Consider the following 27,839-nt stretch of genomic DNA (forward strand, 5'->3'; position numbering starts at 1 on the left):
TTCAGAACTACAGAGGTAACCCTGGTAGTGTAGCTAGTGGTAGCTCCTCCTCTGTCCTCTTGTTTTATCTGATTCTTCAGTAAGTTGAAGTCTTTAGATAATAACATAAAATAAATAAACCAGTGGTTGGAAGTTAAAGCCACACAGACAATAAATACAGTGTAGAATGAGGCACAGACAGTTGATGTGAATGTGGCTCATTGAAATTCAACTGAAACGGTGAAATCTTCATGGTGAATCGGTTTTCTATCAGAGGTTTGGTGACAGGACGATGTAAGACACTCAGTCGTTCTGACTGTTGATTATTTTCTGATCTTTTCAAAAGTGCATGAAGATCTGGATGAGATGTTTCTGTTCTTGGGTCATTTTCCTCTCAAAGATTTTATAACAGACAAAGAGAAGACAAAACTTCATGAGAGTAACAGGAAAACAGACTGAATATTTTTCATTTTGCCTCGTCCAGTGATTCTGAGTCTGTCTGGTTCACTGTGTGAGATACATCCATTTTGCTGCTGATGGTGTGGTTCATTTATCTCAGGTCACAGCAGGACACAGGCCTCTAAAAATAAACACTATAAAAAATAATACGTGAAGAAAACATCAGTGGTCCACTGACATATTTACTTTTATCAAAAAAAGTTGTAAAAACTTTCATTTTAAAGCCTCTTTTACTATTATTTTTATTAATAACTAAGATTTTCTATTGAAACCTCAAAGACGTCAGCATGTCTCCTCTGGTTGGAATGAAAAGGTGAATTTACCCTCACTGATAGAAACACCTGTCACCTGTCAGTGTCACATGGTGCAGTTAGACAGCTGCAGCCTCCAACATGATCATAAAACATATGAATCCTGTCTTCATGTTGACACTTACTGACCCACACTCATGATTGGGACACAGATGTTGATGATCGTGTGCTGAAGGTTTTTGAGCAGCACCTGTTGGTGCTGAGTCAACTGAATCAGCAGGTTCGACGCGGAGCCTGATGCTGTGTCCTCCAGGTGTTTTTATCAGAGGTGTGTTGTGTTGACATCTGAGCGGTGGACTCTCTGCTGCAGATCCGTACAGGGCCTTTGAGGGTCTGCGGGCGGAGGAGTGTGGGATCCTGAACGGCTGTGAGAATGGCCGCTGTGTCCGGGTTCAGGAAGGGTACACCTGCGACTGCTTTGACGGATACACCTTGGACATGTCCCGCATGGCCTGCATTGGTAAGACACACACAGGTGACACACAACTAAGACAAAGAGACACTAACAGTGTTTCTGATGCGACTCCCTCCCTCCTCTGTCCACAGATGTGAACGAGTGCTCAGAACTCAACAGTCGCATGTCGCTGTGTAAAAACGCAAAGTGCATCAACACCGTGGGCTCCTACCAGTGTGTGTGTCTGCCGGGGTTCACGGCCTCTGACAAACCCAACTACTGTGTGGAGGGCGCAACGCACCAGACATCAACACACACACAGTGAGCATGGACAGACACTAGGGGGCGACAACAGACACACAAACACACGCACAAGCTTGTATTACTATACTTGTGAGGACGTCCACTAACTACATTCAGTCACTTCCAGATCCTCAACCCCACCTCAGAGACCAGGTCCTGGTCTGGTTAGTGTCCAGCAGCACAAATCCCAGAATCCCTCACAGCAGAGACTATGATCTAAACCAAAGGTCCAAAACCTGAACCTTGTCTTTGAATGAACCTGATCCTGATCTTATTCTATAATTTAATCATGATCCAGATCAGTTCACCACTGTCAGTACTCTAACTCACTCCTGTATTCCCCTCTTGCATCACTGTGGATGGTTTTATTCTTCTCCTGGTGTATTATAGTTGTTATACTTTTTCATTTTAGTGGTTTTCCAACATGGACATTTTGAAATAAACCTAAATATTTTAAAGTTTTTCTAATGTTAAGGCCTAAAACCTGAGAATGTTCATTTTCATTGACTTTCCACCAACCACACTGTCGACACTGTGACTGTCCTCGTTGAAGGAGTCAGTGTTTGGGGACGTGCTGATTGACATCTCTCTGACACATAGATGAGATCTCATGTGTCTGTTCTGTGGGGGGAGCTAGTAATTAGCCTAGCTTGGTACAAGACTGGAAGCTGGAGGAAACAACTGTCCAGGCTTTATGCTAAACTAGGCTAACCACATCCTCACCCCAGGACATGAGAGTGGTATCAACTTTCCTCTCTTTTAGAAACAAAGTGAATCACTGTATTTTCCTTCAGCTGCGACTGACAGAAGACAGAAGCTGCCACTTTGTGGAGAACAAAATGCAGAAATTCATGTAGAATATCAGCATGTTAGCATTTTAGCAGAGCAGAAACTGAAGCTGCAAAGCTCCATGTGAGTCTGCACAGGAGGTATTCAGGCACAGTACTGAGTGTAGTTCATTCATGTTTTGGAGGTGCTCAGGGTTATGTTCACAGGCATAAATGATACACAAGCTGTTAGCAGGTTGCATCGAGAGCTGGATCAATTAAGACCTGTTCAGACTTATTCAGATCTGTTCAGACCTCTTCGGACTGGTTCAGACCTGTCCAGATCTGTTCAGACCTGTCTGTACCTGTTCAGACCGGTTCAGACCTGTTCAGACCTGGTGTTTTCATCCAGCTCAGGTGATCTGATCATGAGTGGACAGCTTTCAGGTGTGAACACACCCAGGATGCATCACTCAGTCCACATTCAGAGGGCTCTGGGCCACATGTGGCCACATTCTTGTAGCAGTGTCAATGAAAACGTGTCCTGGATCACTCTGAGGGTCCGCCCACTCACCTGACAACAGGTAAACTTGACTGGAGCACACACAACACAGGAGGGTGAGGACAACAGAAACTGGTTCAGATCACAAACAGGAGATTTATGAGGACGTGGTTACAGAGTGAGGCTGGTGGCTGTTATTGAACATTACTGAGTCCATCAATAACCATCAATGTTCCACCTGTGCTCACACATCCATGAGAATCATTTGGAAGAAGTAGTGAATGTGTCACAGACACATTTTTCATCCAGTACAGATTTCTGATGTAGAGCATTAACATCTCAGTGAACGATAAATGTAGTGCAGTAAGGAAGACACAACAACCAAAGACTTAGATAAATTGTAACGTTGAACTGATTCAAATGAAAAGTATATATTTGTGGTTTTAAGAACCAAAAAACCATCTCAGTGTAATTTTACATCTCCTCTCTCAGGCTTCTCTCTGGAGCTCTAGTAACAACAGGTCAGTCAGACAATCAGAGGAGAGGCTGTGAGCCTCTCCTCTGATTGGCTGAGAGTGGTGACTGCTTTGTTGTGACATCACAAAGTTCCAGAAGTCCTGACGGCTGGTTTTAAGGCTCAGTGTCTGAATACAGGCTGTGTGCATTTCTCTGTGGACTGAGGCTTTGATACTTTCACAGTATTAATATAGAACTTAGACCTGCTTTATAATCAGAAACACATGGAAATCTACCTGTAGACTGTATAGAAATTTAAAGTTACCTGTTATCCTACCTGAGTCACTTAGTTCAACATCTGATGGAGGCCTTGAAGAGTTTACATTATGTTTAATGATGGTTTAAATACTGAGATGAAGCTGAACCTCTTTGATCCTGAGAGGACGTGTGGTCCTTAAAAGTATAGAAATACAACACACACATACACACACACACACACACACACACACACACACACACACACACACACACACACACACACACACACACACACGTACTTAATCAAGCCCATATATTCTGCACTGTATAAGATTCACACTAATGAAACAGTCCTTTACTTGAGATGAAGATGAACTCTCCTCTCTGGTGTCGACCGTATCGTGGGACAGAAACACAGAATTGTATAAAATGTATGTTTTGTCTGTTGCTTTTCTAAGTTTGTTTCTCATTTTGTCTTTAAGTGGAGTTTTCACTGTTACACGAGGCCGTTTTGCTCATTTAACAAATTGACAAACCCTAAGGACTTGTGCTGGGGGATCCAGTTGCATTTTGTACCCAGTCAAACTGATTGTGGATATTTAATTCTGTGAAGAGGCCAGCTGTTTGCTCCTCCTCTTCCTCCTTCGCCATCCCTCTGTCACTAGCCCACTCTGCTTTCTGTAGGATTTCCTCTTTGTGTTGTAAGAGCAGTAAAAACATGAACCTGCTTGTGGTCTGGGACAGAAGACACACACAGCTAACAGACTGGTTTTCCCTCCTCTCCGTGTCTGTGTTGAGACGACTGAGATGAATTGTGTTTTATTTTTTTGTGTTTCTCTTAACTACATTTCACTGCCAAGTCTTGCCAGGTGGCAAAGCTGCTACGGGACAGCGATGGGAGAGAAGAAACTTGTGTACATTTAAACAGAAGAGCGGAGGAAACAGCTGATGTATTTGTAATTTGTACATGAATAAATAGCTTTTTCTATGAATTCATATTACAATGTACATGAAACCCCTTGGTATTAAACCACAAATTGTGATATTTAACTCAGACTGTCTGTCACTTTCATTTTCACATCAAAGGTGAAGTATTGCATTGTGGGAAAATTTGAGTGCATGTTGTGGACCTGAGGGTGGGGTCCAGGTCTCAGTTGTGTTCTATGTGTCTGACACCTGAGTGGTTCAGCTCTGGTGGCCAGGTGCTGTAACAGAAACATTTCATTTAAATCAAATCTGATGAGACAATCACAAACAGCTGAGCTGCTCTTGCTCTATTGAGAGTCCAGACCTGAAGGTTATTGTCATGGACATGGCCCTGTGTCCTTAGTGGTGGACTGGCCATTCAATGACAGATGTTGTGTTTAACCTCAGGTCACTGTATTACGTGTTGTGTTGTGTGTGTTGTGTGTTGTGTGCGACCTTTATAAAACCTTGAGGAAGGTGCCAGTGTGTCTTCACTGTGCCCAGTGTTTGTGTTTTCATTGTCAGTGGCTTTTAGTTAAACCAAAAACCCATCACCCTGAGGTCTCTGTTCCGGGATCATGTCAGTTACTAATAAATAATTACCTCAGGTGTGAGTGTAGTGAGCAGTGTGGGTCTGAACAGTTCACATAAATATGTAGAAAAGATAGATAGAAGAAGATCTGAAAACTAGAGACAGGGTGGGTAAAGGTGAGTTAGTGTGTACGTGGTCCCCATGGCAACCAGCTGGCCACAGTTTGGTTACTGAGCTTCCTGTCAGTTCACAGTTTAGACTGTTAATCAAAAACCAGACTGTTGGTTCGTCAGTGGATTTTTTTTAGATTAAAATAATAAAAGTAAAATGATGAGAATGTGATCACATCTAACACAACTGTTTCTCTTTATTATCATCAGTTCAGTCTGTGATCACACACACCAATGAACACATCACACATACTGCTACACTGCTACACTGTTGCTAGTGTAAAATTATTATGGAAGTGAGCATCTTTAAAAGAGCTAATTGTAAGTCATGCTAATGCTACATAGCTAATGTTAGCATTAGCAGCTGTTTACTTACCAGTTGAGAAGAAATGTGAGTTCAGCATCAAGGCTGAATGAAACCCTCTAGTTTCGCTTCTATTTCTATCACTTCTTTTCTTCTACTAATAAAAGTTAGCATGCTAACCAACTAGTCCCAGCCCAGTCAGGGTGTCCAGGCTGAAGAAGTGGCTGCTCAGAGGACGTATTATAACCTCTCGTGTTATAAACACAACGATGGCTAATACTCTTGGTGAGGCTGGTAAGTAAAGAGCTGTTGATGCTAATGTTAGCTATGTAGCAATAGCAAAATGTACAAATAGCTCCTTTAATACAATTTAATCTTTGTTGAATATAACCCAGTCATTACATTTTACTCTTATGTATTGTGTCTTTATTCTTTGAAGGATCAACAGAAGAATGACTTTCTGACCTTCTGATCACTCAGCACATGATTTTGTCTCACTTTGTGTTTTTGCTACAGTATGGTATCAGTATGATCAATTAGGATACATATAAGTCATGTTTGGTCCTGGCAGGATTTGTGGTTTTTACTGTTCTGCAACTTCAGAGTTTCAAGCTTAAACTGTGTTGATGTAGTAATACGTTTAGAGCTGCCTGCAGTGGACCAGTCAGACAGACCTGACACACTCAACATGGGTCTCTGGTCCCGTGGACGGACTGTAACTCCACTGTTTTGGACTGCAGCTGGTGACTGTGGTTCTTGTTCTGCTCTGATGGAGAACTGGTACAAACTCACTGAGCCTGCAGAGCCAGAACAAGGACCACTGTCTCCAAAGATCCTCTATATAGAAGATAACGGATTACAGGCAGCGACAATAGTATGAAACACTTACTGTCTTCTAAGTAGGTGCGGATGTGATGTCTGCCTGATTATGCAGCTCATTTTTATCCGTTAGCTTAATATCAACCCAGTACAAGATCACTTCAGTCTAATAACACTCTCTGTTTTCCCTCCAAAAACAGTCAAATGATAATAACAGTCATAGAATTTTTAATGTTTTAGCATTTAAATTTTAGAAATTTTTAATTTTTAAGCAAAAAAAAAAAAGTTTTATTGAAGTTTTAACTTTTAATTCAAGGTTTCATATATGTCACTAAACTTATGTGGTAGGAAAGCCTCCTCTGCTGTTTAACAGTTAACATGGACTAGTTAGCAGCTAGCTGTTTAATAGTTAACATGGTCTGTTAGTAGCTAGCTGTTTAACAATTAACATGGTCTGGTTGGCAGAGACTGAACTTTTAATATTAAATATAGAAACTTTCAATGAGGCGATCTGAAGGATTGATCTGAAGTAGATCAGAAGACAGAGTGAGATCGTCCATGATACAAAATCATCAGATCCCCCACCTCTGTTGTTAATGGAGCTGGATGAAAAGTAAGATTCATTAACACAGTTGGTTGTGTTTAGTTTCTTGGTTCAGCCCCAGTCCTTCAACCATCTGCAAGAAGTGATCACAGTGAATGGATGAATCAGATGGTTTTACTGATTTATCAGTGACCTCTGTAACACATCCTGTGGGGGAACAGTGATCGAGCCAAAACTGATATCTCACTAAAGATCCACACTGTCTACCTGCTGGTGGCGCTAGAGACAGAGTCAGGGCATCACCACAGTAACCCGGTCCATCCTGTGTGGACCATGACCATCACAACCAACCGACCAACACTGCCTCCCATTTAGTAGCTGTTCTGCAGCTCTCAATCATATCACGTTCTTCAGCAGGTGGGGGCTCTCTCCGAATTGGGACATTGGCTTAAACTCCATCTGTTGAGGAAGATCAAGTGATACAATCAAAAGCTCCAGGGCAGTTTGTAAATGGACTTCATAGTGAGAGTGCTCTGTCAGCTCCTGTCTCTATATTTAACCTCACAAAGAGTTGATAAGGCTTAAGGAGTGAGACAGTGTTTCACAGCTGTAAACCTCTGTGTCTTCTCCATCCTTTACCTGTGTCCAGTGTTATACTCGACCTAATGTGTTCTAATGTTATTATAATGAACTGAAGCTGGACCAGCCTCTTTTTCTTTCTGTAACAAGACTCAGTGATATTTGCAGAGCTGCTGCTCACCATCCTTAGTTTCCAGTAAACTCAGAATCTATTTATAGACTCTTGTGTGTGTGTGTGTGTGTGAGAGAGAGAGAGAGAGAGAGAGAGAGCAAGAGAGAGAGAGTGAAAGGGAGGGAGAGTGTATGTGGAAGTTATTGAAGACAAAGTTCACCTGCAGCTCTTCAATGCAATATGTTGTGTGTCAGAGTTGTGTGTCAGTGTTGATCCTGATGACCTCTGATGTGACAGGATCATGGTTTGTAGCAGGGACCACCTGGAGGTACAGCTGTTCTGGATCACAGTGAGGTAAGTCCACCTTTAACTTTATCTCAACTCTAAAGTGATAAATTAATTCATTTATATTCGGCTGTGAATCACAACACATGGGGGTGTCGTCAGGTGTGTATTCCTGCTGAAGTTGTGATGAGGTATGAACTTTTTTTTGTTGGTGAAGTTTGTCTGTTTTTGAAGGTGTCAAACATATAATGACCAAAAACAGTATCTGTATCCATCTGTCAGTGAGGTGGATCAGTGAAGCTTCAGTGCCGTTGGAGACCTGGTGGAAGGTCTAAATTCTACATCGATTTACAGTTTTTTTACAATTGCTTAAGCACCATTTTGAAAACAGGCTCATTTTCACAAAGCCAGACAAAGTACAAAACACCCCATATATCCTGCAAAATGAAGCACTGCAATCAAAACTATATAAACACTTAACCAAAGAACCAAATGGCTCACACTTCATTCATATCACCACATTATTGTCCAACCAACAACACACTGTTGTGCTCAGTCATAGGTAGTCTCTTCATCATAGTTCTGAATAAGGAGAGTTCTGCTGCTTATTTTCATCCATAACCAACCAATCAATCAATCAATCAATCAATCAATCAATCAATCAATCAATCAATCAAATGCTTCTTTCAGGATTGCTTTCAAAAGGGATCATGTAAAGCTGCTTCATGTTGGTTTCAATGTAGAATACAGGGCAAGGTGGACAGACTGACTTGATGTTATTGAAAACTGTGTTATGTAATTATTTTGCTAATATTGCTTCTTCTTGAGCCTCACTCAACATTTGACCCATTCCACCATTAAATCATGGTCTTTAGACAAACCAAAAATATAGTAACTGGTCAGTGTAGATGTCTGGATGACAGAGGAAACAGGAAACCAGCTCATGTTGATGATGACTGGAGCCTCGACTCACTTTCAGCACATGCTTCACAACATGGTTAAATAACATTGCCTAGACTGGATTAGAAAGATGTGCTCTTCTACAACCCCCCTCCAGCTCTTCCTCCTCCTCTCACTCTTTCTCCTCCTCTCACTCATCCTCCTTCTCTGTTGATTGATGAGTTGACGGTTAAGCAGTCAGTTGTTTGGTCAACTGTGCATGTGTACTGCATTTTGAATAGCAGTGTTTTCAAATGGCAACTAGAGACTTTATGTCAGATTGCTGTGTCTTGGGTAGAAAACTGTGTGTAGTGTACTGCAAAAAGTGTCATGTTGAATTACAAATTGAGTTCAAAGTGAAAGTATGTTTATAGAGTTGTGCAGACGTGAGGTTTTGCTCTGTGAGTGTCAGTTTAAATTATTTTGCTATTGTCTCATTTTTGTGTGTTACAAATTGAAAAATCCATGTGGATATGTCACAGAGACCGTGGGGTCGTATGGTGAGAACAACAGGTATAATTGGGTGTTGTCTGCATGGCAGTGATATGAGAAGTCATGTGAGTGGATAAATGTGTCAAGGAGGTGGTGTATATAGCAAAAAGAAGGGGTCTCAATATTGATCCTTGGGGCACCCCAGCAGGGGAGGGTGGGATAAGGATGTTTGTCCTCAGCATGACACACTGAAGGATTCAAACCAAGAAAGGGCTTTGCCCAAGATGTCCATGTTGGAAAGTACAGACAGCAGGATGAGGTGGTTCACTGTGTCATAGGCTGCTGCATTTTAATTATTTAATTTAAATTTAATATTAAAGGCAGAAAATATACTGAGTTCTGCTCTGCTGTTCTCTTCAATGAGCTCAGCTGAATGAGGTAAGGTTGTCTAAAGCCACCTCAGGCTAACAGAATTAGCAACGACAAGAACTGAAGTACCAAGAGTAATAAAAGTATGAGATAGTGTTGAACATCTTGCAGGCGAAGACCCTCAGTAATACAACTCCACATGAATCCTATCAGAGTGGACAGAGTCAGACTGACAAATGAACTTCAGGTTTGATTAATACATATAACCGAACCTATACCTAAATCAGGTATACTGTAGGTTCTTTAAGAATACTTAAGTGAAGATTATCCTGTTTTCTTCTGCCTTTACACTTTTGAGTCTCTTTAACCACATCTGATGAGCTGTAACACCCTGATTATTATGTTTTGTTCTCATTACCCTTGTACCAAACAATAAAATCGTTAAACAGTTACCATACTGTAGTAAACTTATGACCTTGAGCAAACTGACATAAACATTTCTTTATGATATAATTATATTTTTCTAACCAAAGAAATAACACCATCTTTGGCCAGAAGAACCTACTTCTGAGCACGTCATTAGTCCTCTCTGCTCCTAAATGACCTAAGTCATCAGGCATAGACTTCAGCACTGCTGGCCTAAATTTGGCAGGTAACACCAGCTGGTGTGTTTTCTCTCCTGTGTGACTTATACTGACACAGTGGAGTAGCCCATTCCTCATGACCAACTTACTTATTTCCCTTTTCAATGACAGCATCTCTGGATTGGACTTTACATCATCTGGCCGTATACCACACTTAAAAGCATGGATTGTTCAGGGAATCTTGAACTTGAGCTACCATCAACTCCTGTTTGGACATTTGTCCTAGTGTGTTAAGCTGCAAGCATGTTGGAAAACCATATACATCAAGAATGCAATCAGGAGGAGCTCCAAGCTGTTCCACATAACTGGAAGAGTCTCCAGAGGAGCCAAGGAAACTGACTCGCTGGCATATCGACTTAACACCAGCTTGAGAGATACTCTGCCACTCAGCCCTTCCTTTGGTTCCTGTCTTGACAACAGGTCAGCGTCAATGTAGTCTTGGCCAGGTCAGTAGATAATGTCAAATCATACAATGACAAATCCGACAGTCAACGATGCCCTGTAGCATTAAGTCTTGCTGAGGTAAGGACGTATGTTAGTGGATTGTTGTCCGTGTGCACAGTGAAGCAAGCTCCATAGAAACAATCGTGGAATTTCTCAACCACTGCCCACTTAAGGGACAGAAATTCCAGCTGATGAATTGGATAGTTATTTTCCGAAGAACTCAATTTCCAACTGCAGAATGCAACTGGTCTCAGTCCCTCTGGGTGTTCCTGGTTTGGAACAGTGCCAAGTCCATCTAAGACTGGCATCCACATGCAACATGTTTTCTGCGGTCAGCAAAAGCCAAAACTGTGGCATTTGTGAAGCAATGTTTTATTTTTTTCGAATGCTTCACTGCATGCCTGGTCCCACTTGGCTCCAAATGGATCTCTTTCATCACTTTGTCCCTTTTTTGGTTTTTTCCCATGCTGGGTGGGGGCGTACCCTTTGGTGAGATCCGTCAATAGGCAGACAATGGATGAGTAGTTGTGGATAAATCATAGATAATACCCACAAAACCCCAGAGAGGGTCGCAAGGTCTTTAGATTTGTGGGCTGAAGCCATTTAGTGACAGCCTCGATCTTTGCTGGGTCTGCTGCGACGCCTTCAGCTGATACTATGTGTCCCACATATTTGACCTTTGTTTGACAGAACTGGCATTTCTCAAGGGAAATCTTGAACATTACCTCTTAGAGTCTATGAAGAACTTTGAGGAGTCTCTCTTCTCTCTTCTTCCAATGTCTTTCCAAAAACGATTAGATCATCCAAATAGAGTACTTTGAGCTGTCATGCCTCAGCTGGATAGCTGAGTTCCCTTTTTTGTTTCCCCTAGTGTGTTGTCTTGTACTTCCTGTTTTATTTTGAGACTCACCTCTTTTCTCGTTTCAGGTTCCTCACTTCCTGCCCTCATGTGTCCTCCCCTTGTGTGATTACCTGCCCTGCCCTAATGTGCTGCACCTGTGTCTCATTGTCTTCCCTCTCCCTGAGTATTTAGTCTCTGTGTTCCCTCCCTTCTGTGCCAGTTCGTCTAGTTCTGTATGACTACGTTCCAGCCTTTATTCCCCGTGTGCCTTACTCGTGTCTTGTCTAGTTTTTGGTTTTTGACCCTGCCTTTGCCCACCGATTTTGATACCTTTGCTCCGCGGACTGATCTCCAGTGTACCGACTTTTGCCTGATTAAAGGACATTGTGAACTCGCTTACTGTGTCAATCTGCATCTGAGTCCGAGCCATTGTTCAGCCCTGACAGTACGAACTGGCCAAAACATGGACTCAGCAGATTCAGACGCAGTGCGCGCCATGCTCCAGGCACAGGTCTGCAAGATCCACAGCCAAGACGAACAAATCAGCCTCCTTCGCCATGAAATGAAGGAGCTGACTAATCGTCAGGAGTCCCTCCTGACAGCTTTCGGAACTCAGATCAGTCTTCTCGTTGATAATATGCAGAGGATGCAGAACCCGCCGGCTTCAGCCGATTCAACACCGACGGCGCCAGCGGGAGCTGGGCCCGATGCTGCTTTTCCTACGCCTGCTACTCCGTCTTTGCCTCTCCATCTTTCCAGACCCGAGCGCTTCTCCGGAGACTCCGGTGATTGCAGAACTTTTTTAACCCAGTGTGATTTGCACTTTGAGCTTCAGGCTGCTGCCTTTCCCTCTGATCGCTCAAGGATTGCATACATCATTTCTCACCTGACTGGGAGAGCGGAGGCCTGGGCGACGGCCGAGTGGAGTCGGAAATCGCCTATTTGCAATTCTCTGTCGCTGTTCTCCAAGACCTTCACCCAGATATTCCAGCAGACAGCTCCGGGGCGGGAGGCAGCCCGAGCTCTGGTTAGACTGCGACAGGGTAAAAAGAGGGTCTCTGATTACGCCATTGAGTTCCGCACTCTAGCAGCAGAGAGTGAGTGGAACCAACCAGCCTTGTTTGATGCATTTCTTGATGGACTGTCTGACATTCTCAAGGACCAGTTAGCCCCCCCCGACCTTCCCGCAGAGCTGGATTCCCTTATCGCTCTGGCTATTAAGATCGACAAGCGCCTGTATGAAAGGGAGAGAGACCGAACCAGACCCGGCAGTTCCCCGCAGAACCAGCGGAGGCAGCAAGCTGGAGACTCTTCTTCCTTTCCTTCCTGGCGACGCACACCTCCTGCCGACTCTACCTCTGCGCTCCCCTCCGCTATGGAGGAACCTATGCAGCTTGGCCGAACCCGCCTGACTCCTGAGGAACGCCTGCGACGAGTTTCAGAGGGACGCTGCATTTACTGCGGTCAACTGGGCCACTTCATCGCCTTCTGCCCGTTAAAAGGATCGGGTTCACCAGTCAAGGTGAAGGCATTAGTGAGCCATATGTTGACTGTTTCCAATCCCTCTCGTTTGCAACCTCTTGTGCATCTAACCTCCCCTATGTGTACTCTTAAACACCCAGTTTTAGTTGACTCTGGTTCTGATGCTAACCTAATGGATTTTAGTCTTGTCAGGAAGCTGGGCCTCAAGACCTTCCGTCTCAACCGGCCCTTGGATGCCAGCGCTTTGGACGGCAGGCATCTATGTAAGGTAACCCATCGCACTCAGTCACTGCACCTGTCCTTTCCTGACTCCCACACGGAAAGAACCAGTTTTCATGTCGTTAAAGCTCCTCAGCACCCTCTGATCTTAGGATATCCCTGGCTCACACTCCACAGTCCTCATATTGACTGGAAAACTGGACAGGTCATTTCATGGGGTAAGGCTTGTGAAAAGGACTGTTTTTCACCCTCTCAGCCTCATCCGTCAGAGTTTCATTCTCTCAACCCTTCCAGCCCAGACTCAGAGTTTCCCGACCTTTCCGGGGTTCCCACCTGCTACCACGACCTGAAGGAGGTTTTCAGTAAGGCCCGGGCTGCTTCTTTGCCCCCGCACAGGCCCTATGACTGCGCCATTAATCTGCTCCCTGGTACCTTCCCACCCAAGGGTCGGCTGTACTCACTGTCTGCTCCTGAGACTCAGGCCATGGAAAAGTACATCAAGGAATCCCTGGCTGCAGGGATTATTCGGCCTTCCTCCTCTCCTGCTGGCGCTGGGTTCTTCTTTGTAGAGAAGAAGGATAAAACCCTGCGACCCTGCATTGACTACAGAGGACTCAATGAGATCACCAGTCGCAACAGGTACCCCCTCCCTTTAATTTCCACTGCCTTTGAACAGCTAAAAGGTGCTAAGGTTTTCACCAAGCTGGACTTAAGAAATGCCTATCATCTAGTTAGAATAAGGGAGGGGGATGAATGGAAGACAGCATTTAACACTCCCAGTGGTCATTATGAGTACCTGGTCATGCCTTTTGGACTAACAAATGCCCCTGCTGTCTTCCAGGCCCTGGTGAATGATGTTCTTCGGGACATGCTTAATGAATTTGTTTTTGTGTACCTTGACGACATCTTGATCTTTTCCCCTGATGAGCAGACTCATGTTCAGCACGTCCGGCGGGTCCTCCAGCGCCTCCTCCAGCACCAACTCTTTGTCAAAGCTGTGAAGTGTGAATTTCATGTGCCCTCTGTGTCTTTCCTGGGGTTCATCGTGTCAGAGGGGGAGGTCAGAATGGATCCCATAAAGGTCAATGCTGTTGTTGACTGGCCTACTCCCACAAGCCGTAAGGAGGTTCAACGATTCCTGGGGTTTGCTAATTTCTATAGGAAGTTCATCAGAAATTTTAGTTCTGTTGCTGCCCCCCTTCATGCACTGACCTCTTCTAAGTGTAACTTCCAGTGGAACCCCCGGGCTGAGCTCGCCTTCCAGAAGCTAAAGACCAGCTTCACCTCGGCTCCCATCCTCAAGCTGCCGGATCCCAGCCTGCAGTTTGTGGTGGAGGTGGATGCCTCTGATGTGGGGGTGGGAGCTGTTCTCTCTCAGAGGTCAGTTAAGGACAATAAATTACATCCCTGTGCCTTTCTTTCCCGCAAGCTGTCGGCCTCTGAGAGGAATTACGATGTCGGCAACCGCGAGCTGCTTGCTATAAAGGTAGCACTGGAGGAGTGGAGACACTGGTTGGAGGGGGCTGAGCAGCCTTTTCTCGTCTGGACGGATCACAAGAACCTCGAGTACCTGAGGACAGCTAAGAGGCTCAACTCTCGACAGGCAAGGTGGGCTCTCTTTTTCAACCGGTTCCATTTCACCCTTTCCTATCGTCCTGGTTCTAAGAACTTAAAGCCTGATGCTCTCTCACGTTTGTTTCTTTCTGAAAAATCCTCTAATGATCCTGCTCCCATCCTTCCCCTCTCGTGTGTTGTGGGCTCCGTCACATGGGACATTGAGAAGAGGGTCAACGAGGCTAATGTGAACTGTCACCCTCCGGCCGGCTGCCCGCCGAACCGACTATTTGTGCCTCCTGCCTTGCGTTCACAGGTCATCCACTGGGCCCATTCTTCCCGGTTATCCTGTCACCCTGGAGTACGCAGGACTCTGTTCGTCATTCGACAGCGGTTCTGGTGGCCGGCCATGGAGAAGGAGGTGACAGAGTATGTGGCAGCCTGTCCTGTGTGTGCTCGCTGTAAGGTCTCCCGACGCCCATCCTCTGGTCTGCTCCACCCACTCCCTGTGCCACATCGTCCCTGGTCAGACATCTCCGTGGACTTTGTTACTGGACTTCCCCTTTCCGAAGGTAACACCACTGTCCTCACGGTGGTGGATAGATTTTCTAAGATGGTCCACTTTGTTCCCCTGCCTAAGTTGCCCTCGGCCAAGGAGACGGCCGAGGCGATGTTACATAATGTTTTTCGCCTCCATGGCTTTCCCAGGGACATTGTGTCTGACCGGGGCCCGCAGTTTGTGGCACAGTTCTGGCGGGCTTTCTGCTCACTCCTGGGAGCTTCTGTCAGCCTCTCATCGGGCCACCATCCCCAGACCAACGGTCAGACGGAGCGGCTGAACCAGGAGCTGGAGACCAGTCTACGCTGTCTAGCCTCACAGAGTCCCAACACATGGAGCAGACAGCTCACCTGGGTAGAATATGCACACAATTCTCTCCCGTGTTCATCATCTGGTCTCTCTCCCTTCCAGTGTGCCTATGGCTATCAGCCTCCTCTCTTCCCTGCTCTAGAGAGGGAGGTTGGTGTGCCCTCAGCTCTGGCTCTAGTCCGCCGCTGCCGTCACACCTGGGCCCGGGCCCGTCGCTCCCTGCTACGCAATTCTGAGAGTTACAAGAAGGCGGCTGACCGGCGGCAGACCCCTGCCCCCACGTACAGGAGCGGTCAAAGGGTATGGCTTTCCACAAAAGACCTGCCTCTCAGAGTGGAGTCCCAGAAACTCGCTCCCAGGTTCGTCGGGCCATTCCCCATTTCCAAAGTCATAAACCCAGTTGCGGTCAAGCTCAAACTCCCCAGAGCCATGAGAGTCCACCCAGTCTTCCACGTGAGTCGGATCAAACCAGCCGTAGAGAGTCCTCTGGTCCCTGCCTCCAGACCCCCTCCTCCCCCCCCGGTTCATCGATGGTGGCCCTGTTTACACCGTCCGCAAGCTCCTGGCAGTCCGGCGTCGGGGCCGGGGGTTCCAGTACCTGGTTGACTGGGAGGGGTACGGCCCTGAGGAGCGTTCCTGGGTCTCCGCCAGCAACATTGTGGATCCCTCCCTCATCCGGGACTTCCATCGGGCCCACCCTGGCGAACCTGGGCCGTCTGGAGCCGGCCGTGGAGGGGGGGGTACTGTCATGCCTCAGCTGGATAGCTGAGTTCCCTTTTTTGTTTCCCCTAGTGTGTTGTCTTGTACTTCCTGTTTTATTTTGAGACTCACCTCTTTTCTCGTTTCAGGTTCCTCACTTCCTGCCCTCATGTGTCCTCCCCTTGTGTGATTACCTGCCCTGCCCTAATGTGCTGCACCTGTGTCTCATTGTCTTCCCTCTCCCTGAGTATTTAGTCTCTGTGTTCCCTCCCTTCTGTGCCAGTTCGTCTAGTTCTGTATGACTACGTTCCAGCCTTTATTCCCCGTGTGCCTTACTCGTGTCTTGTCTAGTTTTTGGTTTTTGACCCTGCCTTTGCCCACCGATTTTGATACCTTTGCTCCGCGGACTGATCTCCAGTGTACCGACTTTTGCCTGATTAAAGGACATTGTGAACTCGCTTACTGTGTCAATCTGCATCTGAGTCCGAGCCATTGTTCAGCCCTGACATGAGCAGGTTCATGTCACCGACTGCTTTTTCCATCAGCCGTTGGAAAGTAGCGGGTGCTCCTGTGATGCCTTGTGGCATCCTCTCGGACTGATAAAATCCTTGAGGGCAAATGGAAGCAGTCTTTTCTTTGTCCTCCTCTTTCGTGGCTATCTGGTAATAGCCACTCCTCAAATCCAAGCCAGAGAACCACTTGCTACCTGAAAGGCAGTCCAAAGCCTCATCGATGCGTGGTGTAGTATCCTGATCAGAATAGTACAGCTGTTGAGCGTGCAGTAGTCAATGCACACCCTTATATCGCTGTTCTTCTTCCTGACAATTACTACTGGGGACGCATATGGACTTTTAGACTCTTTGATGATGCCTGCTGCTACCAACTTCTGGATGTGACGCCGCACATCTTCAATGTCTACAGGAGCAATGCGTCTGGAGTGTTCACGAAATGGTCGTGGGCAAATAGTATGCTCCACTCCTTTAGCTAGTCCCACATCCAGTTCATACAGGGAGAAGACAGCAGCTCTTTATGACAGCTTCTGCCGGAGCCTTGTTTTCCATTCTTCAAAGTTAATCAAGCTGGCATCAAACTCCTCAGATCCTGACTGAGGATTGGACACTGTTGTAACAACGTCAGCAATACACAAACGACCTACAACAGTACCCGCTTCTATAGTTACATTTTTCAGTGATTCATTCTGGACCAATACCATGAGTTTATTGACATCCACAGCATTGCTTGGTATTACCATGGATTGCAACAGCACACCTGCAGGAAGAGGGCGTTTGGTCAAGGCTTCAACCATCAATATTTCATTTGGCAGTGGCTGTTCTAGCTCAACTGTGTAGATTGTTTTACAGCTGCTTCCTGCAGATAGCTTCAGGGGTCTCTCTCTTTTTCAGGGCCCGTTGTATCATCACAAAGCTGGACCAATCGGTAGGACTGACACAGTTGTTGGGGTTCCTACCAACAGTGTCTACCACTATATAGCCAAGGTATGGATAACTGGAGTAACTTAAGCCCCAGATGGCCAACTTACTCACTGGGTGATTTCAGTGTCTGATAAACATCTTTTGTACCAGGATTCAAAGATTATGCTAACCCTGGAACCTCTGCCCAAAAGTGCATCACACAGGTGTCCATTCATTTTCAGTGGTTCCAAGGATGGTGGCCCTATTAAGCCCTCTGGTATATCCACTGGCTCGAGCATATCTACTGCACTCTATCTAACTGTACAAGCCATTTCCCTTGGTGCTGCATCCCTGTGACTGTGGATTGAGTTTAGCTTTTTTGAGAATTTGAATGAGCCTCTGAATTACTTTGTTTTGATTCTCAGAGTTTCTCCATTTGCCTGCGATGTGTCCATTTTCACCACATCAGTAACAGCGTTCTTCAGGATCAGTCACTTCAGAACTTGTAGTGTTTACAGTCATTACAGTTGGAGGAGTTCCAGCCTGACGGGACATTTTTGAGTTTACCTTTTGTTGTAATAGCTTCACTTGTTTCTTTAAAGCTACTACTTCAGGGTCCAAAGTAGTCTCCGTGGCTGGCTCCATGCTAGCTGGCCTGATTTCCTTCCTTTCGTCAGTGTCTTATAAAACAGTCAATAAAACAGTTAAACAATTACCATACTGTAGTAAACTTATGAGTGTGTCTCGGCGTACACTGTCGAGCTGAAAGTCTAAGACACAAACTACATACTTGTCTGTACAAAACTTCACCCACACAGCGGGTTGCAACTTCAGCAGCCAAGTCATGAAAACTTAGCACACTCTCACTTCCTCTCACTCTTCTCTCTCTACCTGCCCATCCGTGTGTTCCACCCACCTAAACCTGAATGACCAGTAATGCTCCTATTCTCCTATTCAATACTACTTCCCCTTATAAGAACAAACTCTTCACAATAAAACATATTTATAACTATGCAACTGAACATTTCTTAAAACTCTCTGCTCTCTTCTTTTAACTCTTCATTAACTAATATTTATGTAATATGAAATATCTTTGACTCTATATTATTTTTATTATATGTTGTATTTTTTTTTCAACCTAGTACAGTTGCATGATGACTCGTGTTTACTAGTGCAGAGCTACAACTGACAGCGTGTTCAGTTATCTTCAGATGTGTTTTAAACTCTGTAAAATCCTCTGTGCTGATTCATATTTAGTTGAACATGTTTTTACATAAAAATTGGTCTGACACTCATCTACTCTGATTTCCTAACTGAGACACCTGGATCAGGCCTTTGCCCCGCTCACCACCTTCTTGCTCCAGGTGTCCAGGTGAAAGAGCAGAGAGTATCAAAATGGTTAGAGGAGGAAACATCACAGAGACTCAGCCACATGTCTGAGCCTCAGTCAGACCCAGACTCAGATGAGGAGTCTGTTGAGAACACAATCGGAGACTAGCAGATGTATCAGAACGGTTAGCATAGTTAGCATCTCTTATTTGTTTGTGTTGTTTGTTAGCTTTCTAACTGGCAGTGGCTGACACAGTGTAAGTGGTTGTGCTAATGCTAACTCTGGCTCTCTGTACTGACATGGTTTCAGGTGTATTTAGCCCTGCCCCCCGTCCCCACAAGTCGACAGGATTCCTTAGGTTCTATGATGTATGAATCCCTGGCTGTCTGAATCTGTTTTTATGAGACTGTCATTGATTCATTATTAAAAATATATCAAAAATAAAAAACAAAAAAAATCACATGTACATAAATATTCACAGCCTTTGCCATGACACTCAAAATTGAGCTCAGATGTATCCTGTTTCCACTGATCATCCTTCAGATGTTTCTACAACTTGATTGGAGCCCACCTGTGGTAAATTCAGTTGATTGGACAAGATTTGGGAAGGCACACACCTGTCTATATAAGGACCCATAGTTGACAGTGCATGTCAGAGCACAAACCATGAAGTCCAAGGAATTGTCTGTAGACCTCCGAGACAGGATTGTATCAAGGCACAGATCTGGGGAAGGGTACAGAAAGATTTGTGCAGCATTGAAGGCCCCAATGAGCACAGTGGCCTCCATCATCCGTAAATGGAAGAAGTTTGAAACCACCAGGACTCTTCCTAGAGCTGGCCGCCCGGGCAATCTGAGCAATCAGGACAGAAGGGCCTTAGTCAGGGAGGTGACCAAGACCCCGAAGGTCACTCTGACAGTGCTCCAGCGTTGCTCTGTGGAGAGAGGAGAATATTCCAGAAGGACAACCATTTCTGCAGCACTCCACCAATCAGGCCTGTATGGTAGAGTGGCCAGATGGAAGCCACTCCTCAGTAAAAGGCACATGACAGCCCGCCTGGAGTTTGCCAAAAGGCACCTGAAGGACTCTCAGACCATGAGAAACAAAATTCTCTGGTCTGAATGCCAAGAGTCATGTCTGGAGGAAACCAGGCACCGCTCATCACCTGGCCAGTACCATCCCTACAGTGAAGCATGGTGGTGGCAGCATCATGCTGTGGGGATGTTTTTTGGAAGCAGGAACTGGGAGACTAGTCAGGGTCGAGGGAAAGATGAATGCAGCAATGTACAGAGACATCCTTGATGATAACCTGCTGCAGAGCGCTCTGGACCTCGGACTGGGGTGAAGGTTCATCTTCCAATAGGACAACGACCCTGAGCACACAGCCAAGATAAAAAAAGAGCTTGGGACAACCCTGTGAATGTCCTTGAGTGGCCCAGCCAGAGCCCAGACTTGAACCCAATTGAACATCTCTGGAGAGATCTGAAAATGGCTGTGCACCGATGCTCCCCATCCAAGCTGATGGAGCTTGAGAGGTTCTGCAAAGAAGAATGGGAGAAACTGCCCAAAAATAGGTGTGCCAAGCTCGTAGCATCATCCTCAAAAAGACTTGAGGCTGTAATTGCTGCCAAAGGTGCTTCAACAAAGTACTGAGCAAAGGCTGTGAATACTTATGTACATGTGATTTCTTTTGTTTTTTATTTTTAATATATTTGCAAAAAATTTTTCACTTTGTCATTATGGGGTAATGTGTGAGGATTTTGAGGTAAAAATGACTTTAATCCATTTTGAAATAAGGCTGTAACATAACAAAATGTGGAAAAAGTGAAGCGCTGTGCATACTTTCCGGATGCACTGTACATGTATAAAAATGGTGTAGAAATATCCCAAATGTTTGGACATTCCCTGACATTGTCTTTTCCAAAACAAAATAAAACAATAAAATAAAATGAACTAAAAATGAAAAGAATGCATCTGTGCAGGGCTGTGGACTCCCCTCACAGAGGGGAGTTGCAGCAACCAACAACTCTGTCAGTGTACATGGGCTTGTGAGTGTTGTACAGTTGAAAAGATGTGAACCTCTTCTTTCAGACTGTAGTTTGGACCAGTCACAGCACCTTAATTTGATGAGGATGCTGTTAAAACGTCATCATCAGATGTGTCTGAATGCTGAGAATATCTGTGGCACATGTGTTTACAGACCTCAGCTACCCATGTTCCAGGAGTCCAGTTCAGTTCACCACCTACCAGGGAACCTGGACCCATCAGAGCACAAGGTGGACTGGACTGAGGGTGGTCACACAGCCTGTTGTAGAGTGTGTGTGTGTGTCAGCTCAGCTCTTTGTGTGGCAGGATGTGCCATCAGTGTTTGTGTTTGGGTGACATTTTTAGAGACAAAACAATGTGTACCACGTCATCAGGTTCAGCCGCACACACAAGGACAGAACAACAAGGCAGCAACACACACACCCACCGTACTGCTGAAGAGGCTGGGCAGAACTAATACTAATATATAACACTAGCACGAATACTAATACTAATACTAACACTAACACTAGTACTAATACTAACACTAGTACTAATTCTAATACTAAAACTAGTACTAATTCTAATACTAACACTAACATTAATACTAATACTAATACTAACACTAGGACAAATACTAACACTAACACTAACACTAGTACTAATACTAACACTAACACTAACACTAGTACCAATACTAGTATTAATACTAATACAAATACTAACACTAATACTAATACTAATACTAATACTAATACCATTAATACTAATACTAACACTAGGACAAATACTAACACTAACACTAACACTAGTACTAATACTAACATTAACACTAACACTAACACTAGTACCAATACTAATACTAATACAAATACTAACACTAATACTAATACTAATACTAATACTAATACTAATACTAATACCATTAATACTAATACTAACACTAGGACTAGTGAAAATACTAATACTAATACTAACACTAGTACTAGTACTAATACTAATACTAACACTGGTACTAGTACTAGTACTAATACTTATAGAAAATCACAGAAATTAAGTCGTCTAATCTAAACTTGAGACATTGTGTCTCACTGGAGGTTTACTGGACTGATGCATCATGACTGTTGCTGGGATCTGACACAGGAAGACACACAGAAACAAACATGAACGTGCGCACAAGCACATTGTGATGCGTTTCCTGCCGTGCTCTGCTCCATGTTACCTTGTGTGGTCTCTATATTTAACTCTGTGCAGGGAAACTGAGTGACACAGGCAGGAAAACTAAGTTTGGAAAGAATTGGAGGAAGTCTAGTGGCCGTGTAGACAAACAGTTCACACACTGGGATCAGTCCTGGACACACAGCAGTGCTGTGTGTGGCTGACACTCAAAGACAGACACAGGAGTGAGGATACTCTGATCCAGCACTGCGGACTGGACCGCTATGCTGGGTTTAGTAACAGCCGTGTGGATCCAGCTGGACTCGGGTTCTGTGTATTTGAGGGATCTGTACATGACAATGTTTAGAGGGTGGATTCATGTGGTCTGCTGGTAGATCTGAGCAGCTGGAAGGTAAGGAGCCTGAACCTGAACATCAGTGATGTGATATTAATGTGAGCCAGTGGTGAAGCTCTGTGCTGGTCTGGATCAGCTGTGGGAATCGTGGTCTTTGTCAGGACTCTCTGTTGAGGATGTGTCTAATGGTTCTGTAGTTGTTTACACCACATGATTTTGTTAGTCTAATTCAAACTTGTGCTGTAGATGACTGCGTGTGTAGTTGATTGTGTAGCCAGTTTTTTTTTTTTACATTTTAACATTTAACATGAGTGTAGTGAGTATGTTGAAGAGTCACTTTGTTGGTCTGTTTGACTGCATACTGTCTTCACACTGTTGGTTTGTATGACTGGAGGTGAATGTGGAGAGCACTGTGGTTGTACTGTGGTTGTGGGTTTGAACCTGTTTCACCACCAGGTTCTCAGATGTCCTTCAGTCTGTCACTCAATATAAATATTCATGCTGATGCAGTGAGATGAGGCGCACAATTGTCATGAGAATAATAATATATGTGAATATTAAAGTGACAGCTGTGGTCATGTGACATGTGGGTCCTGATCTACAGTCAGTGTGTTACTGCAGCAGATGCAATTTAGAGGAGCAGCAGGAGCTGAGTGATGAGCTGCTGTGGGTGGGGTCAACAGAGACATATTTTGACCAATTAGCTCAAAGAAAAAAGCTGTGTGTAGTAACATGGTAGTTCAATGGTTAAAAAAATGTAGTTCCAAAATAAAGGGCTGTCTGTAAAAGATTAAGAAAATAAAAGCAGGAGTAAATAAAAGAAGAAAAAAATGCTTTTACTTATTGATGGCAATAGTGACACAGTGGGCAGTGTGAACACACACACACACAACACAGGCTGTGTGTCCTGGTTGTGTGTCACACTGTGCGTGCTCGGGTCTGTGTCTACTTCCTGTTGTCTTTACTAAAAGCTCCTGTCAGAGCTGGATTTGTGAATCGACCCCTCAGCCTGGGCAGGAAAGCCTGCCCAAAGACACCTGATTGACCTCTTTGCCCTCCAAGGAAAAGAAAATGCAATCAGTAAAAGCATCTTTTTATTCTTTTATTTATTCCTCTTTATATTTCCAGTTATTTTCTTATTCTTTTACAGGTTTATTCTTTTTATGGCTCCTTTGACTCCATGTTCATGACTTTTAATGTTGTTCATCACTAGCACTGCAGCCTCTTCACACACTGTGCAGGGCCTTCACATCCTGTTGAAGCAGAAAACTCACTCTGGGTCTTTATGGTTGGTTTCTTACTCCTGAATATTTGTAGTTTGGCTGTGGCTCAGGAGGTCGAGCAGCTTGTCCACTAATGTGACTGTGGCTTGTAGAGTAACTTTGATTCTATATTAATGCAGTCCACAGTTTAAAGTGTGCAGACTCAGTGTAACCCTCTGTCACACACACATTAACATTAAGCAAGTGGCAGAGTGTGTTGCTATCACACAAACAGTTTGTTGGTCTGATTCACCTCCAACCTGCATGGAGAGAGAGAGAAGTCCAGAGAGGTCAAACCTCCAGTGAGAGGGAACAGAAGTTTATTAGACAGACGATTGGTTTCTGTTTTGAGCTCTGACATCAGGGTCGAAGCTGAAATATGTCGCTCTAATAAACGTCTTCTGTTTACTGCAAGAATTTTTGGAGTGTTGACCTCTCATGTCTCAGTCTCACAGGTTCACTGTCGACAAACTTCAGTGCCTCCACTTACATACACATTCATAATGAGCAACAGCATGACCGACCCATGCAAACTCTAATTAGCATAATTATTTCATTGGTTGTCACCTGAGAACAGAACAGACTGACTGTAATCTGACTCTGCTGCTGTGAATTTATAAAACTGTCCCATTTATTCATAAAACACTCAACTGCTACCTGTGGCTCACCTCGCTGCAGTTTGTCCAGGTACCTGTGGCTCACCTCGCTGCTGCAGGTAGGTTTCCAGCCTGATGTGGTGCAGGAGGAGGTTTATTGGGCTGGTGGTGTCTGGTGTCATTAAGGACACAAAAAGAATGAAAAGTAGAAAATTTTCATCTCTTCAGTGTGAAGGATTTGTCAGGATTTATTCACTACACAAACACACACACACACACACACTTACACATATATAAATGTATGAAGTGCATATGGACTGTTACGTGTATAGAACTGATGAATTGAAATTGACTGAGGCTGCAGTCTGATCTCTGACCATCTATGAAGTTATGAAAACATTTCAGTCAGCCTCTGTTCTGACCGGAGAATTTCACTGAGACTAAAACCCACTGAGTGACAAATGAATATCAGGATAACAGGTGTTGTTGTTGTCATTGTTGCCGTCTCATCAGCTCTTTTGGTCTGAGTGTTTGTTATGAGTGTTTATAGAGACAGATGGTGTGGACGGTTTGATTGAACTGTCTCTACCTCACTGTTTGATGACATTGGCAATGGCCAACATCATTTTCCTACATGAGTGAGAGAGTGAGTGAAGCCCCTTTTCCACTAGTCAAAAAACCTGCTAAGACCCGCTAACATCGGGCTTTTGTTGGCAATGGAAAAGGGTTCAATCAGCATTCACACCCAGGTCAAATGACTCTGAAGTAGACATGGGTTTTTATTGGCTCCAATCTGCTCCAATCAGCATTGATGTAAACACAAAACCCTGGTGAACCTGCTGTAACATCTTTCAAAGCACACAGACACACACCTGTCACCTGTCCAGGTGCTGTAAGACCAGAAACTCTGTGGCCACACTGACCTCAGGGATGAAAGAGTGAGCTGCAGCTCTGAAAGTTTTAAAAACACACAGTCACCGATGGAAACATCTCATACAGAGGCTCCGACACCTTAACAGGCTTTCACCAGTCTGCAGGGCGGCTAGCAGCTCACTCTTCCTCCACTACGTCTGTGTGTGTGCTCTAAGTACATGTGATGACATCATCCTTACAGTTGTGCATCCTCAGTTGAACAGAAAGATAAACTGACTGTCAGTGGAAAAGAGGTCAATCAGCTTTTAATAACCGGTTTATTCATGTTTAAAAAACCCACTTATACCTGCTGATTTTAGTGGAAAAAGGGTATGAGTGAGTGAGTGAATGAGTGAGTGAGTGAGTAGACTGAGCAGAGAGAGAGAGAAGTCATGGCTAACTGCTAAAGAAACTAGCAGATCTGAATTATATGTAAACAACAGCAACAGGAAATGAGACAATACACTTCCTGCAGCACAGCAATAAAAGCCCTGTGAAGAAATAAAGGGTTTCTGTCAACTGAAACTCTAGAGGGCTTTTAATTTGAAACAATTACAGGAAGTGTTGAGTTTGTATTAATGCAGTTACTTAAACATGTCAAACAGGAGCAACTGAAAACAAGGCTTCTTACTAAACAGAGGGAGTTACCCTCTGCAGGTGAGGTAAATAAAGGCCCTGCCCACTTTTTGAGGAAGTACAGTAGTTGAAAACTCAGTCACTCTCAGTCAGTCAGACAAGGCTAAGTTTGAGACAATGCTCATGACAAAGCTGACATCTTCACATTCTTTACATCTGGTTGTTGAGATTTGATTGACAGAGAACAACTGCAGATAAGTACCTGTGTCTGACACACGTGATTATCTGCTCAGTGGATAAAGTTATATGAAGCTCTATTGTAAGTTCAGTCAGGAAGAACTAGCCTCTTGCATGCATATGCTGTATATAATCCTGATTGCAACACACCTCTTCTCACATATTCACTCATTATTCCCTCATTCTTCCGGCCTGTGCCTGTCATCTGTCCTTTCAGCCGTTCTGTCAGCTGTATACAACTAACCAGTAGCAGGGTGACACACTTTCTCGCCTATCATCTGCTGGCACTCCCTTTTTAAAGATGTTTCTTCTCAGTTTTGCAGCTTACACCTGTAACATCTGTACAGCTGTTACCTGTTAGCTGTAAGCTAGCTGGAGGCACTGACTGTGTTTGTTTTTCTACAAGCTGAAACATCTGCAGCTTGCGCAGATGAATCAAACTGTAAAATGATAATTTCAGAGGAAAATAAAATTCTTTTCAAACTTTAATAATATTGCATGAGAGTAGTTCCTGGCCTTTGGAGCCATCTAGTGTTATTAAAGAAATCTGATTTCTCAGTAATAAAACTGTGTTGGTGCCAATAAACATTGGAGGATCAGATTCACTATCAGCTGTTACTGCAGCTTTAAACTGACAGGAGGAGGGACAATGTGATCTCTGACATAACACTGTCTTTAATGTTGCTGCAGGATTGTTGTGGTTTGTTCAGGGTGTAAAATGTTAAAATGTGGGTCACTTAAATGTTTGGACTGACGTCTGACTCAGTAATGTTTTCAGTGATCACAAATGTTAATGTTAATCTTACTGATAGAAGATAAACTGTAGATGATAAAACAATGAAAAACTGATAAGATAATTATCATTTAATTTGTGTTGTTTCTTTGTGAGGAGTTAAAGACATATTTGTGTGTGTGTGTGTGTGTGTGTGTGTGTGGGTCACATGTCAGGACTGCTGCTGCTCTAGGCTGAAGTGTTTACCAACAAGAGGAGGAGGAGGTGAAAGAGGAGGTCGTAGCGTAGTACTGGCTCCACCATGGGAGTCTCAGCTTGACAGCCAGCAGGAGCCTGCAGCTACAGACTCACTCAGAGGACGAAGCATTAACTTGGATGGTCGCTGCTGCTTGGCTGCACAGAGGGTAAGACCTGAGTGTTTGTGACGTACAGATTGTGTAGTTTGTGTCTCTGTGACAGATGTAACAGCTGGTTGTTGTTGTGCAAGAGAAATGAACAATGTTACAGTTTATTTGTTTATTTAAGTTTAGTGTTAAGTCAGTGTTGGGCTGAAGCAGTATGTGTGTGTGTGTGTGTGTGTGTGTGTGTGTGTGTGTGTGTGTGTGTGTGTATGTGTGTGTTGTGTTCTGTGTGTGTGTGTGTGTGTGTTTGTGTGTGTGTTGTGTCTCTGCCTATTAAACAGTTGTGAACCACATTAAACAGACCTTACTGTGAGGTGTGAATTTGAATCTGTGCAGGTGTGTGTTTTTGCATTTTTTACTCTGTCTGATTGTGTGTGTGTGTATGTGTGTGTGTGTGTGTGTGTGTGTGTGTGTGCACACTTATGAGCGGCGTGTGTCACTGGACTGTGCAGAAGCACACAGTGACGCATCCACAAACCAGAGGCAGAGACACAGTGACCCATTGTGGAGGCAGAAAAGCACAAGTGATGCTAAAGGGCACAGCTGACTGTGACATGCAGAGCCGAGATGTGAAATCAAAAGGAGGACAAACCAAAGAATGTGTTGGTGTG

General features: G+C 44.3%; 2 protein-coding genes across 12 annotated transcripts in view; both read left to right on the top strand.

The window, feature by feature from the left end:
• ltbp1 (latent transforming growth factor beta binding protein 1) overlaps positions 1 to 4,479 on the top strand; it is a 116,229-nt gene extending 111,750 nt beyond the window's left edge. For all 6 annotated transcript variants that reach the window (XM_071481568.1, XM_071481570.1, XM_071481572.1 and 3 more), the window contains 2 exons: positions 1,060 to 1,209; positions 1,296 to 4,479. In XM_071481568.1, the coding sequence (XP_071337669.1) occupies positions 1,060 to 1,209; positions 1,296 to 1,468 (323 nt within the window). In that variant the 3' untranslated portion in view covers positions 1,469 to 4,479. The remainder of the gene's footprint in view (positions 1 to 1,059; positions 1,210 to 1,295) is intronic.
• Positions 4,480 to 7,590: 3,111 nt separating this feature from the next.
• The window catches only part of rasgrp3 (RAS guanyl releasing protein 3 (calcium and DAG-regulated)), a 54,859-nt gene continuing 34,610 nt past the window's right edge, over positions 7,591 to 27,839 (top strand). The window contains exons 1-2 of one of the 6 annotated variants that reach the window (XM_071481579.1): positions 7,591 to 7,809; positions 27,043 to 27,231. The gene's annotated coding sequence lies outside the window, so the exon portion shown is untranslated. Of the gene's footprint in view, positions 7,810 to 22,069; positions 22,569 to 27,042; positions 27,232 to 27,839 lie in introns of those variants that run through there. The other 5 variants (XM_071481580.1, XM_071481575.1, XM_071481576.1 and 2 more) reach the window with 5 other exon arrangements.

The sequence above is a fragment of the Trachinotus anak genome, unplaced genomic scaffold (genome assembly GCF_046630095.1).
Source record: "Trachinotus anak isolate AG129_WGS33_773 ecotype Australia unplaced genomic scaffold, CSIRO_AGI_Tana_v1 ptg000007l, whole genome shotgun sequence".
In the NCBI taxonomy this organism is placed as follows: Eukaryota; Metazoa; Chordata; class Actinopteri; order Carangiformes; family Carangidae; genus Trachinotus; species Trachinotus anak.